Raw genomic sequence first — 15,244 nt, 5'->3', positions numbered from 1 at the left:
CCATGTTGGCCAGGCTGGTCTTGAACTCCTGGGTTCAAGTGATCTTATCTACCTCGGCTTCCCAGAGTGCTGAAATTACAGGCGTGAGCCACCAAGCCCAGCCTTAAAGAAATATTTTTGTTAATGCCTTCTATAAAATTAGATTCATGCTTCATAATCATTTCAGTTCTCAATATTCAGAGGACTCATTAAAATTAAAGCTCTTCCCATCATCCCATTGTGAATTATATTCTAATTAGCAAATACTTTACATATTATTCTTTTACTTTGTATAGAATAATTTTTTTTTTTTTTTTTTTTTTAAAGCAGCACTTTTCAAAACAATCCTAGTTTGGACCCTGGATCAGGAGAGAAAAAACAAAACCCAGCTATAAAAGACATTTTGTGAGTTATTTTGAAGTCCAACTGAAAACAAAAACCAACAATAAAGACATTTTGGGGGCTACTGGGACCATTTGGTTAAATATTATGATTATTGATAGCTTTTTTTTTTTTTTGAGATGGAGTCTCGCTCTATCACCCAGACTGGAGTGCAGTGGCAGGATCTCGACTTACTGCAACCTCCGCCTCCCAGGTTCACGCCATTCTCCTGCCTCAGCCTCCCAAGTAGCTGGGACTACAGGCGCCTGCCACCATACCCAGCTAATTTTTTTGTATCTTTAGTAGAGGGGATTTCACCGTGTTAGCCAGGATGGTCTCCATCTCCTGACCTCGTGATCCACCCGCCTTGGCCTCCCAAAGTGCTGGGATTACAGGCGTGAGCCACCGCGCCTGGCCGATAGCATGTTATTTATATAACTATTGATGTTATTAAGTCAATGTTAAATTTTTCAGGGTGATGAAGATATTGTAATTATATAGAACAACGTTATTATTAGGAGAGAGACATTGAAGTATTTAGAAGTGTCATGATATCCACAGTTAAAGCAAATATGGCAATATAAAATCTTGGCTAGCTGCAACCTCCGTATCCTGGGTTCAAGCAATTCTCCTGCCTCAGCCTCTCAAGTAGCTGGGATTACAGGGGCCCACCACCACGCCCAGCTAATTTTTGTATTTTTAGTAGAGATGGGGGTTCACCATGTTGGCCAGCCTGGTCTTGAACTCCTGACCTCAGGTGATCCACCTGCCTCAGCCTCCCAAAGTTCTGGGATTACGGGCATGAGCCACTGCATCCAGCCTATTATTCTTTTAATTTTTCTATAGGTATTAATATTTTCAACAAAAATTTAAGGGAAAAACTCTTGATTTTTTAAAATTTTAATCAAAATTAGCATTATCAATAAACTTAGGCTAGAGATGGTGGCTCATGCCTGTAATCCCAGCACTTTGGCAGGCCAAGGCGGGAAAATCACTTGAGGTCAGGAGTTCGAGACCAGCACGGCCAACATGGTGAAACCCCATCTCTACTAAAAATACAAAAATTAGCCAGGCATGGTGGTGCATGCCTGTAGTCCCAGCTGCTGGGGAGGCTGAGGTGGGAGAATTGCTTGAACCCGGGAGGCAGATGTCGCAGTAAGCTGAGATGACACCACTGCACTACAGCCTGGGCGACAGAGCAAGACCATGTCTCAAAATAAAAATAAAATAAAATAAATAAACTTAATGATAAAATGGGTTAACCAGGCCTCAAATTCTAATTCTCTCTTCCCGAGTAATAATGTCATAAATATAGACTTCCCACTGAAAATATCAAAGACATTTCCTGTTCATAAAACCATGAGGGTAGTGTTGACAAAGATTAAAACAGAAAATGCTTTATGTTTAGATCAAGGGGGTTTTTTCCAGTTCACTTACCTATCCATGTCATCATCTCCAGGTAATAAGGGTGGGAGGGGCAGAGGAGGCAACGTTGAAGTTTTCAGGTGTGGAATAGCAGCTGTTACAGATACTTGAGCCTTCACAGAAACCTGTACAGGGGGCTGAGAATTTGCCTGAGAGGACACAGCAGATGTCTTTGAGTGAGTAGAAGGGGGCAAAGTTGAAGTACTGGAAGCAGGAACCTGACTAAATGCTGGCTGAGGAGGCAGAGGTGGTTGCTGTGGAAGAGCTGGTATTGGAGGCAAAGGTGGCAAAGGGGGTGTCTGAGGTGGAGGGGTAGTAGTTGGCAGAGGGGGTGGGGGAGAAGTAATTGTAGGAAGAGGTGGAGGGGTCTCCTTTTCTGATGTTTCTGTCTCCTTTGGAGTAACAATCTCCTCTTTCAGTGCTATGGGTTTAGAGTCTCTTGTTCCCTGTGCTTTCAAATCTTTAACAAGATGCTTCTCAGAGTTCTCATCCAACTTTACTTTCCCTGTATCTGAAGAATTTTTTACCTCTGTGTTTAGATGTATTACATTCACCAGTTCAGTATCTGGGGCAGATTTTTCCAATTTTACACTTCTGGGTAACTTTTTAGACTCCAAACCCGAATCCTTAGCCTCTACTGAACTGTTCTCTTTTCTAGGCAAAAATACAGGTGAACCCTTGGATTCCTTTCCATCCATCTTTGCTGCAGCAGCAGCAGCTGCTCTTTCCTTCTTTTTCCTACTGAGTTCAGCTCCCAGACTGGAATTAAGTGGAAGCCTGACAGGTGAGATACTGGAATGACGACTGCGTGAACTGGATCTCTTCTTTTTACTATGAGAAGATGAATGTCTTGAATATGCAGGACTTCTACTTCTGGACTTCATGGATTTCCTACTGGAAAAATAAAAAGGCAGTTTTAAATGAATAGACTACAGTAGTATATGGAGGAAAACAGATCAACAAAACAGATTATGAAGAACTGTAACTTATCAATCTTAAAATAGATTATGTGCCATCAAAAACAAGGAAAGTCTGAGAAACCAGCCCAATCAAGAGGCACCCCAAGGAGACAGGACTAAATGTAAGATGGTATAATGAGTAAGATCCTAGAACAGAAAATGGACATTAGGTAGACTAAGTAAATCTAAATAAAGTATGGACTAGCCGGGCGCGGTGGCTCACGCCTGTAATCCCAGCACTTTGGGAGGCCGAGGCGGGCGGATCACGAGGTCAGGAAATCAAGACCACGGTGAAACCCCGTCTCTACTAAAAATACAAAAAAAAAAAGCTGGGCGTGGTGGCGGGCGCCTGTAGTCCCAGCTACTTGGAGGCTGAGGCAGGAGAATGGCGTGAACCCGGGAGGCGGAGCTTGCAGTGAGCCGAGATTGCGCCACTGCACTCCAGCCTGGGCGACAGAGCAAGACTCCGTCTCAAAAAAAAAAGTATGGACTCCAGTTTATAATTATGTATCAATATTGGTTCATTAACTGTAACAACTGTACCACATTAATGTAAGATGTTAACAATAGGGGAAACTGGATGCAGGGATATAAGAGACTTCTTTGCACTATCTTCACAATTTTTCTGTAAATCTTAAACTACTCTAAAAAAATAAAGTTCATTTAAAAAATAGATTAAACTGGCTTTGGGAGGCCGAGGCGGGAGGATCACGAGGTCAGGAGATCGAGATCATCCTGGCTAACATGGTGAAACCCCATCTCTACTAAAAAATACAAAAAATTAGCTGGGTGTGGTGGCAGGCACCTGTAGTCCCAGCTACTCAGGAGGCTGAGGCAGGAGAATGGCAGGAACCTGGGAGGTGGAGCTTACAGTGAGCCACTGCACTCCAGCCTGGGTGACAGAGTGAGACTACACCTCAAAAAAAAAAAAAAAAAAAAAATTTATTAAACTAAATCCTACATGAAAACATATCTGAATCATATAACAATAAAATTATCTACTACTTATTCATCTGAAAAAAGATGGGTCACTATTTTTTTTCCCACATTGGAAAAGAAACAGCCATACTCACAATGATTACTTTCAGAATTTTGAATTTAATCTTTGATAAAGTAAAAACAGGATAAAGAAGTCATGATCGGCCGGGTGCGGTGACTCACGCCTGTAATCCCAGCACTATGGGAGGCCAAGATGGGTGGATCGCCTGACGTTGGGAGTTCCAGACTACCCTGACCAACATGGAGAAACCCCGTCTCTACTAAAAATACAAAATTAGCCAGGCGTGGCGGTGGGCGCCTGTAATCCCAGCTACTTGGGAGGCTGAGGCAGGAGAATCGCTTGAACCCAGGAGGCGGAGGTTGCGGTGAGCTGAGATTGTGTCATTGCACCCCAGCCTGGGCAACAACAGCAAAATTCCGTCTCAAAAAAAAAAAAAAAAAAGAAGTCATACTCCATAGCAAAGGTAGGTTATATCTATCAGGAAGTTAAAAGCAATAGGCATGCTTCACCAAAACCTAAATTTGTTAGCTAGAGAGTTAATTGGCAGAGCCAAGAAAAATGTTGTTCCTTGCATCCTCAGTTTATAATAAAGTTGTAAAGTTTAAAATAAAGTACTAAACAAATTTCCCAACACATAAGACTTAGGATTTACAAAACAAATAAAGTGGAGAAAATGTTTTACCAAAATAACTTCTTAGAACTTTTCAAAAACATGAGGGCTCCTAATATCTTTATTATAAAATGATTTCCAATAGACTTTTTAGAAACTCCTAAAGGTGCCGGGCGCGGTGGCTCACGCTTGTAATCCCAGCACTTTGGGAGGCCGAGGCGGGCGGATCACGAGGTCAGGAGATCGAGACCACGGTGAAACCCCGTCTCTACCAAAAATACAAAAAATTAGCCGGGCGTGGTGGCGGGCGCCTGTAGTCCCAGCTACTCGGAGAGGCTGAGGCAGGAGAATGGCGTGAGCCCGGGAGGCGGAGGTTGCAGTGAGCCGAGATCGCGCCACTGCACTCCAGCCTGGGCGACAGAGCAAGACTCTGTCTCAAAAAAAAAAAAAAAAAAAAAAAAAAACTCCTAAAGGTATTATTGCATGTTTGATTAATTTTCTTAAGGAAGACTTTGGAAATAAAATCTGGGAATCTATGGGGCAGATCATTTTAAGTTGAAACCAAAATGTCATTAATTCTCATGACTTTTTACTAAAGCCTAACCTGCTAAGGGCTCAATGTGTGACAAAACAAAAAACCAACATAAGCCGGGTGCCGTGGCTCACGCCTATAATCCCAGCACTTTGGGAGGCCGAGGCAGCAGATCACGAGGTCAGGAGATCAAGACCATCCTGGCCAACATGGTAAAACCCTGTAACTACTAAAAATACAAAAATTAGCTGGGTGTGGTGGTATATGCTTGTACTCCCAGCTACTTGGGAGGCTGAGGGAGGAGAATCGCTTGAACCCAGGAGGTGGAGGTTGCAGTAAGCCAAGGTTGCAGTGAGCAGAGATCGTGCCACTGCACTCCAGGCTGGCGACAGGGAGAAAATCTGTCTCTAAATAAATAAATAAATAAATAAATAAATAAATATGGCCGGGCGCGGTGGCTCACGCTTGTAATCCCAGCACTTTGGGAGGCCGAGGCGGGCGGATCACGAGGTCAGGAGATCGAGACCACGGTGAAACCCCGTCTCTACTAAAAATACAAAAAATTAGCCGGGCGTGGTGGCGGGCGCCTGTAGTCCCAGCTACTCAGAGAGGCTGAGGCAGGAGAATGGCGTGAACCCGGGAGGCGGAGCTTGCAGTGAGCCGAGATCGTGCCACTGCACTCCAGCCTGGGTGACAGAGCAAGACTCCGTCTCAAAAAAAAAAATAAAAATAAAAATAAAAAAAATAAATAAATATTAAAAGCCCCGGGCACTGTGGCTCACGCCTGTAATCCCAACACTTTGGGAGGCCGAGGCAGGCAGATCACCTGAGTTCGGGAGTTCGAGACCAGCCTGACCAATATGGAGAAACCCTGTCTCTACTAAAAATACAAAATTAGCCGGGCATGGTGATGCATGCCTGTAATCCCAGCTACTCGGGAGGCTGAGGCAGGAGAACCGCTTAAACCTGGAAGGCAGAGGTTGTGATAAGCTGAGATTGCGGCATTGCACTCCAGCCTGGGCAACAAGAGTGAAACTCCGTCTCAAAAAAATAAATAAATAAAATAAAAACATTAAAAGCATAATTGGACAAAACCAAATTTTCCCAGTAGTCTAAAACAAATTGCTTCCATTCTAGATCATATCTTCCTTTATCTTTGATCAGGGAGATATGGTAAGACTGACATATAGTAAGACTGACAAGAACCAAAATGTTTCAAAACAACATATATGTGTAAGGGAAACAACTTGCATGATGGCAGCGATGATTTTCTTTTACCTATACTGCTTTTTGCAAGTTTGCTTCCAAAAGTTAGTTAAAATATAAAATTATTATTGGAAGCTGGGCACGGTGGCTCACGCCTGTAATCCCAGCATTTTGGGAGGCCGAGGCGGGCGGATCACGAGGTCAGGAGATCAAGACCACGGTGAAACCCCGTCTCTACTAAAAATACAAAAAATTAGCCGGGCGTGGTGGCAGGCGCCTGTAGTCCCAGCTACTCGGAGAGGCTGAGGCAGGAGAATGGCGTGAACCTGGGAGGTGGAGCTTGCAGTGAGCCGAGATTGAGCCACTGCACTCCAGCCTGGGCGACAGAGAGAGACTCCGTCTCAAAAAAAAAAAGAGTTTGAGACCAGCCACGGCTGGGTGCGGTGGCTCACGCCTGTGATCCCAGCACTTTGGGAGGCCGAGGCGGGTGGATCCCCTGAGGTCAGGAGTTCAAGACCAGCCTGACCAATATGGTAAAACCCCATCTCTACTAAAATGACAAAAATTAGCCGGGTGTGGTGGCATGCGCCTGTAGTCCCAGCTATTTCGGAGGGTGAGGCAGGAGAGTGGCTTGAACCTGGAAGGCAGAGGTTGCAGTGAGCCAAGATCACACCACTGCACTCTAGCCTGGGTGACAGAGTGAAAGTTCGTCTCAAAAAAAAAAAAAAAAAAAAAAAAGGCCAGGCACGGAAAAAAAAAAAAAAAAAAAAAAAAAAAAGGCCAGGCACGGTGGCTCACGCTTGTAATCCCAGCACTTTGGGAGGCCGAGGCAGGCGGATCACGAGGTCAGGAGATCGAGACCACGGTGAAACCCCGTCTCTACTAAAAATACAAAAAATTAGCCGGGCGTGGTGGCAGGCGCCTGTAGTCCCAGATACTCGGAGAGGCTGAGGCAGGAGAATGGCGTGAACCTGGGAGGCGGAGCTTGCAGTGAGCCGAGATTGCGCCACTGCACTCCAGCCTGGGTGACAGAGCGAGACTCCGTCTCAAAAAAAAAAAAAGAGTTTGAGACCAGCCTGATCAATATGGTGAAACCCCAGCTCTACTAAAAATACAAAAAAATTAGCCGGGCATGGTGGTGTGCGCTTGTAATACCAGCTGCCCGGGAGGCTGAGGCAGGAGAATTGCTTGAACCCAGGAGGCAGAGGCTGCAGTAAGCCAAGATCACGCCACTGCACTCCAACTTGGGTGACAGAGAGACATTCCGTCTCAAAAAAAAAAAAACTAAAACTAAAAATATTGTTGGCATCAATAGAACTAAAAAACAACAACACAAACATGAACATGAGAATATAAAATATTGAAAGGTACTGATATTGACCAAATATCCACTTACCCTTAAGAAAACTAATATTCCTTCCGTACATATTTGGCTGAAACAAGAGGTTTTCTCTGCTTGAAATACAGCTAAGTAACATCTCTATCCCAGGGAAAACGTGTAAAACCCAAAACACTAATGCTAGCTAGCTACCAAGTACTACTGTTTTAGTCAGCATGACCAAATCTTCCTAAGGAAGTCTGCTAGAAACCCTTCAATTTCTCACAGAAGCCTACTGTTAATAGATTTGGATGGCCATATACTTGTGGTATTTTTCTTTTCTTTTCTTTTTTTTTTTTTTTTTTTTTGAGATGGAGTCTTGCTCTGTCGTCCAGGCTGGAGTGCAGTGGCGCAATCTAGGCTCACTGCAAGCTCCGCCTCCTGGGTTCACGCCATTCTCCTGCCTCAGCCTCCCGAGTAGCTGGGGCTACAGGCACCTGCCACCACGACCGGCTAATTTTTTTGCATTTTTAGTAGAGACAGGGTTTCACCATGTTAGCCAGGATGGTCTCAATCTCCTGACCTCGTGATCTGCCCGCCTCAGCCTCCCAAAATGCCGGGATAACAGGCGTGAGCCACCACGCCCGGCCTACTTGTAGTATTTTTAGTGATACAAATGCTACATTTAAGTTCCAGGTTCACTCTTCTAGAGAAAAGCAGAGGAGTAGACAACAAATAGGTAAACATAGCCAGCAATAAGCAATGTGTCTTCAAGAAATGTCTTCAAAAACAAATGTATTTCCCCCCCACTCACCGAATTAAGTTAGGTTCCACTCAACTATTAATCAGTGCTAATCTGGCGGATGCAAAGTCACTGCATTTGTGCAAAAGCATTTTCAGTCTTTTAAAATGATGTTGTTTGGCTGGGCGCGGTGGCTCATGCCTGTAATCCCAGTGCTTTGGGAGGCTGAGGCAGGCAGATCAAGAGGTCTTGAGATCAAGACCATCCTGGCCAACATGGTGAAACCCCGTCTCTACTAAAAATACAAAAATTAGCTGGGCATGGTGGCACATGCCTGTAGTGCCAGCTACTTGGGAGGCTGAGGCAGGAGAATCGCTTGAACCCGGGAAGCGGAGGTTGCAGTGAGCCGAGATTGCACCACTGCACTCCTGCCTGGTGACAGAGACTCTATCTCAAATTAAAAAAATAAAATAAAATAAAATGTTGCTTATTTCATTTTGACTGTCTCCCAAGGAAAAGAACACAGAGAATATCATAGAAGGGATCTGTATGTTCCTCTGACTCTACAAAATTTTTGTGCTGTTTAGAATTTCAATCAATGAAGAAAAACATGTAATGCACACATACAAACATATAATCCTCTCTATAAGCCAACTAAAAGCGTGCATGTGTCTCTGGGAATATTACATAATGTTTATACTTGCATGCTATGCTACCATATTGTGTCTCCAATTTTTTCTAAACTTATTTTTACCATTACTGACTAAATTATGTGAGTAGAGAGTCCTCTGCTTTTTTTTTTTTTTTTTTTTAGATGGAGTTTCACTCTTGTTGCCTGGGATGGAGCACAATTATTGCAATCGCAGCTCATCTCAACTTCCTCCTCCTGGGTTCAAGCAATTCTCCTGCCTCAGCCTCCCGAGTAGCTGGGATTACAGGCACGTGCCACCATACCCAGCTAATTTTGTATTTTTAGTAGAGAAAGGGTTTCTCCAAGTTGGTCAGGCTGGTCTCGAACTCCCGACCTCAGGTGATCCGCCCGCCTCAGCCTCCCAAAGTGCTGTGATTACAGGCATGAGCCACTGCGCCCAGCCCTTTTTTTTTTTTTTTGAGACGCAGTCTCGTTCTGTCGCCCAGGCTGGAGTGCAGTGGCATGACTTTGGCTCACTACAACCTCTGCCTCCCGGGTTCAAGCGATTCTCCTGCCTCAGCCTCCTGAGTAGCTGGGATTATAGGCACATGCCACCATGCCTGGCTAATTTTTGTATTTTAGTAAGAACAGGGTTTCACCACGTTGGCCAGGCTGGTCTCAAACTCCTTACCTCAGGTGATCTGCCCGCCTTGGCCTCCCAAAGTGCTTGGGATTATAGGCATGAGCCACCATGCCCAGCCTCCTCTACTCTCTTAAGAGAACATGAGATATGCTGTTTTATCTAAGAATCCAAAAGGAATTACCAGAAAGAAGCACTTCTTACTGAAACTCCTTTTAGTGTTTTAGTCTTAGCACACTCTTCTCTATTCCCATACCCTAAACAGTTAACAATTTTTACAGCCTTAATGAACTACTCTATCAAGAAACAAATATTCTAAGAATACTTTTTAGACTTCCTTAAAACTAAGCAGCGTGAGCTGAGCGCATTGGCTCACGCCTGTAATCCCAGCACTTTAGGAGGCCAAGGCTGGCGGATCACCTGAGGTCAGGAGTTGGAGACCAACCTGGCCAACATGGTAAAGCCCTGTCTCTACTAAAAAAATACAAAAATTAGCCAGATGTGATGGTGGGCGCCTGTAATCCCAGCTACTCTCAGGAGGCTGAGGCAGGGGAATAGCTTGAACCCGAGAGGCAGAGGTTGCAGTGAACCGAGATCGCGCCACTGCACTCCAGCCCGGGCGACGGAACAAGACTCTGTCTCAAAAAAAGCCAAAAAACAAACAAAAAACTAAGCAGCTTTACAAATGCTACATTTAAGACTTAGGCATTTTACCGTATATAAATTTTACTCCTCACCCCTCCAAAAAAGAAAAGGGTAATCCAGCTAATGGTAAACATGTTAAAGTGTTTAGAATGAAGTATACTGATGTCTGCAACTTACTTTGAGATAAATGAAAACAAAAGATAGATTTATGGTCAGGTAGATAGATTACAAAACATACAGCTTTTTTTGTTTTTAAGATGGAGTCTTATTTTGTCTCTGTCACCTAGGCTGGAGCACAATGGCACGATCTCAGCTCACTGCAACCTCTGCCTCCCCGGTTCAACTGATTCTCCTGCCTCAGCCTTCTGAGTAGCTGGGACTACAGGCGCACGCCACCACACCCGACTAATTTTATATTTTCAGTAGAGACAGCGTTTCACCATATTGGCCAGGCTGGTCTCAAGCTCCCTACCTCGTGAGCCACCCGCCTCGGCCTCCCAAAGTGCTGACATTACAGGTGTGAGCCACTCCTCCCAGCCCAATTTTTTTTTTTTTTTTGAGACAGGGTCTCACTCTGTTGCTCAGGCTGGAGTGCAGTCATGTGATCACAGCTCACTGCAGCCTTGACTTCCTAGGCTCAAGCAATCCTCCCACCTCAGCCTCCCAGGCAGTGGGGACTACAGATGTGCACCACCACGACCAGCTAATTTTTTTTTTTTCTGTAGAGAACGGGGACTCACTATGTTACCCAGGCTGGATACAGCAAATATTTATTGTAGAATCTAAGTGTTACATATATGAGTGTTCACTACAATTCTTTCAACCTTTCTATGCTGGAAAATTTTTTATAATAAAATGGAGGAGGAAACATTAAGAACTCCAACCCTTGACAGCTAGGAACACTCTGCAGCTTGATGTACTCACACCATTTATGAATTGTAACTTTAAGTCAGCAAAAATTACACTGAAATACAAAAGCCATGCATGAGCCAGGCGTGGTGGCTCATGCCTGTAATCCCAGCACTTTGAGAGGCAGGAGGATTTCTTGAGCTCAGGAGTTCAAGACCATCCTGGGCAACAGGGCAAAACCCAGTCTCTACAAAAAAGGAAAAAAAGAAAAAAAAAAATTAGCCAGGCGTGGTGGCATGAACCTGTAATCCCAGCTACTCAGGAGGCTGAGGTGGGCAGATTGCTTGAGCCTGGGAGGTCAAGGCTGCAGCGAGCCAAGATGATGCCACTACACTCCAGCCTAGGCAACAGGGCAAGATCCTGTCTTTCAAAGAAAAAAAAAGTCATGCATGAATTTTTTTCAAATTTGCACAATTTCTCTACTAGTGTTCAACATCCTCACTCATAATTTACTGAGTGATATTATGTACAAGGCACTGTGCTATGCACTTCAAATTGACTAATTTAATCATCACAACCCTTAAAAGTAGGTATTTATTATTCCCATTTTACACCTGAAGCAACTCAGGCAAGGATAAATTAACTCATTTGCTAAAGGTCACAAAGCAACATTAGGATTCCACAAAGGTCTAACTAAAGCCCACAGTCTGTTTTTGTGAACAGAGGTGAGGCCACAAAGGAGGTACATCTCATTACCTAGGAACAAGAACACAGTTTTCCAAATAATTCACTCTAACAACAAAATTTCAAACTAGCATGCCTTTCTCGCAAAAATATAAAGAAGGCATTACTACCATGTGTTTTAGAGAAAGATTTTGAAAATTGTCAGCGGTCACAAGGTAGGTCAGTGATGATGCTGTAAAGAAAACCAAATTGTCCTTGGAACCAATTTCTGCTAGGTTATACCACTAAAAGGATAACAGACTAATCAGCTGAATTTCCACTAAACATCACTTAAAAGACAGGACTCTTTTGTAAATTATTAAAACAGTGCCAAGTAGGAAATGAATAAATATACAGGTTTGGGGACTCAGTGGACAACACAAATAGGATAAACTAGGCAAGTAACTTCAATACAAATTTCTTAAGTCTTCAACCAGGTCCCATAGAGTCTAAAGCACAAATACCAATGTGATTTTTAAAAATTTAAAACTAAGCAACAGAAATAGCTAGACATGCTCTGGGAACTAGTATCAACTCCAACCACTCGCTAAGCAGAAGCCTTTGACGTTTCTCACTCAGAAGCTTACAACTGAAGACCCCACTGGAAGTACCTACCTTTAGTGGTTTGAGGCCTACGTACTCTTCACTTCTCGAATTCTGGGTTAAGGGGAGACAGATTCACACACTGGAATGACTAGCCAACAGGAAAGTGTTCTAGTCAATGATGAACACTGCGGGCTTCCACACAATGTTAACACGCTGAATGCCAATTCCTCGCAACCCACCCTAAATAAGGACTGTTAGACAAACAGCTCACCTGGGGAGTGGACTCCGACTCAGAGACCGCTTGCTCAGGAAAGGGCTGCTGGACCGCCTTCGACCATAGGGACTGGGCGATCGCCCGCTGTAAGAGCCACTCCTTTCGTAGCTGGACGACCGTCTCCTGCTATAGGGACTGACAGATCTCTGTCGCCTACTGTAGGGGCTCGGTGACCGGGTGCTGGACTGGTAGGCCGAAGGCTCCTTGTAAGGGGGACTGATCGACTGCCTTCTGGAGGTACTTCCAGGACTTTTCTTGTAGGAGTCATAATTGCTCGAGGTATGAGATCGTGGGGGACTAAGGTCATAATCTTGGCCATAAGAAGCTCCCGAGGGGCTATCATCTTGTTTGGAGCTGTCAGACCACTTCCTGTGGGGGCTCCTGGATCTCCGTTTTGGGCTGTCCACTGTTTTGTAACTTTTGGGTGTTTCCCTTTTTCGATGACTTTTACTCCGGTCTTTGTGCCCAGACTTCAGCTCCCGTTCTTTCCTGGTCTTCTCCTTGTGGAGCCTGGATGACCTGGATTCCTTGCTGCTGCTTTTGGCTACCTGCGCCTTCCCATAGTCATCAGTCTCTTCATTCGAACGCTTTGAACTTCCCGATATCCGGTCCTTCATCGATCCCGACTTGCTGGAGACTTCTTGGCTTTTTTCTTTTTCGGTCTGTTTAGCTTTTAGTAAGTCCCGGGAACGCCTGTGCTGGTGGTGACGATGTTTGTGCAGGCGGTCGCTCCGATCTGATCCACGACGTTCGTCGTTCTCCCTTCGGTCTAGTTTGAAGGCCATGTCATCGGAGAAGGTGTCGGAATCAGAGCTAATATCATCATACTCCACCAAAGGTTTGATAACTGTCCCCAGGGATGCTGCTTCGGGGGTCACCAACCCCATGTCTTTGGAGTGTTTGGACTTATGCCGCTTGTGCTTCGATACCAAGCGGTGACGCTCTCTGCTGTTAGAGCTGCCGCCTCCCGATGACGGCTGCAAAGTTCCAGAAGCTCCTCCACTCCCGTCCTTCTTGCCCCCATGTCTCTCTGAATTGGGCATTCCCTTTCCCCTGACCTGAAGAAGGGAAAAAAGTTCCCCAGCACTCCAAAAAGCAACCCCCACCCACCCCCCCAACCCCAACTCCACGCCCACCAAAGCGCCCCGGGAAGGGGGTGGGGAGGGCAGGGACTGTAGCCCAGGCTCCTCCTCCCTCCCGACGCCTCAGCACCCTTCTACATGAGGTGGGGGGTGAAGGAGCGAGGGAAGAAATGAGAGTTCCTCGGCAGTGAAGTTGCGAGACAACGGGGAGCTGCTCAAGTCTGTTTCCTTTTCTCCCCCCGCCGAGCCAGTCCTCAGGCCCGGGCGCCCGGGAGGTCGAGGAAGTGAGAAGCCGACGGCCCGGGGCTATGGGGCCGACTCCAGCTCTGGGGCCCTGCGAGGACTACGCGGGCCCTTCCCCTACCCGGTAGCCCGGCTCACGGCGGCTTCCTGTCGCCGGGGTGCCGCGGCCTAGGTGCCTCACGCCCCCTTTGTCCCTCGCTCCTGACGGAGCCCCTTTTCTTGCCTCCGTTTCACCTCCACACCACACACACACTCTCTCTCCCTCACACAGACTCAGTCACACACTGGATTAAACCGAAACGGCCCTTGGAGAAGGGGGGAGGGGCAATCCCAGAAATCGTCGCGAGAGTCCAGTAGCCTCTCGCGATGTTTCGTGCTTCGCTTTCACCTCATTCCCCTGCTTATCAAACAACGCGAGATCAGGTCCCAAACTAGAAACGCGTTTCACCTGAGTCTCGCGATGAACTCCCGGAGCTCCCCGTTTGAGCAAAGCTTTATTGCAACGGAAGAAACCGAGTTTTTTTTTTTTTAACCAAAACTTTATCGGTAACTGATTAAACAAACACTCCCAGGCTCCATGACAAACTAATTTTAACATCCTTTTTAACAAATCTTTTAACTACCAGGATGACTTTTTTTTGTTTTTTGTTTTCTTTTGAGACAGAGTCTCGCTCTGTCGCCCAGCCTAGAGTGTTAGTGGCGCGATCTCGGTTCACTGCAACCTCCACCTCCCGGGTTCAAGCGATTCTCCTGCCTCAGCCTCCCGAGTAGCTGGGATTACAGGAGCCCGCCACCACGCCCGGCTAACTTTTGTGTTTTTAGTAGAGACAGGGTTTCACCATGTTGGCCAGGCTGGTCTCGACCTCCTGACCTCAAGTGATCCTCCTGCCTCGGCCTCCCAAAGTACTAGGATTACAGGCGCGAACCGCCGCGCCGGGCCGTTTTTTTGTTTGTTTGAGACAAGGTCTCTCTGTTGCCCAGACTGGAGTGCAGTGGCACGATCTCGGCTCACTGCAGCCTCCACCTCCTGGGCTCAAGCAATCCTCCCACCTCAGCCTGCCCAGTACTTGGAACTATAGAGTCGCACCACCACGCCATGCTAATTTGTTTCTATTTTTCGTAGTGATGGGGTTTCGCCATGTTGCCCAGGCTAGTCTCGAACTCCTAGACTCAAGCGATCTGCGATCCTTGGTCTTGAACTCCTACAATGAAGCAATCTGCCCGCCTGGTCCTCCCAAAGTGCTGGGATTACAGGCTTGAGCCACCGCGCCCGGTTGAGATGATGATGATGATGATGATTATTATTTTTTTTTTTTTGAGATGGAGTCTCGCTCTGTCGCCCAGGCTGGAGTGCAGTGGCGCAATCTCGGCTCACTGCAAGCTCCGCCTCCCGGGTTCACGCCATTCTCCTGCCTCAGCCTCTCCGAGTAGCTGGGACTACAGGCGCCCGCCACCACGC

At 46.0% G+C, this 15,244-nt stretch overlaps 1 protein-coding gene across 19 annotated transcripts in view; it reads right to left on the bottom strand.

The window, feature by feature from the left end:
- CDK12 (cyclin dependent kinase 12) overlaps positions 1-14,115 on the bottom strand; it is a 110,130-nt gene extending 96,015 nt beyond the window's left edge. For 14 of the 19 annotated variants that reach the window (XR_009215118.1, XR_009215121.1, XR_009215114.1 and 11 more), the window contains exons 1-2: positions 12,458-14,114; positions 1,798-2,679 (exon numbers count right to left, since the gene is read on the bottom strand). Coding sequence is in view for 5 of the 19 variants with exons in the window: in XM_058444929.1 (XP_058300912.1) it covers positions 1,798-2,679; positions 12,458-13,503 (1,928 nt within the window). In the remaining 14 variants the exon portion in view is untranslated. Of the gene's footprint in view, positions 1-1,797; positions 2,680-12,457 lie in introns of all 19 variants that reach the window. The other 5 variants (XM_058444930.1, XM_032163473.1, XM_032163476.1 and 2 more) reach the window with 3 other exon arrangements.
- Between the last annotated feature and the right edge of the window lie 1,129 nt (positions 14,116-15,244).

This window comes from Hylobates moloch, unplaced genomic scaffold, assembly GCF_009828535.3.
Source record: "Hylobates moloch isolate HMO894 unplaced genomic scaffold, HMol_V3 SCAFFOLD_10, whole genome shotgun sequence".
Taxonomy (NCBI): Eukaryota; Metazoa; Chordata; class Mammalia; order Primates; family Hylobatidae; genus Hylobates; species Hylobates moloch.
This window is presented reverse-complemented; position numbering and strand designations above follow the sequence as displayed.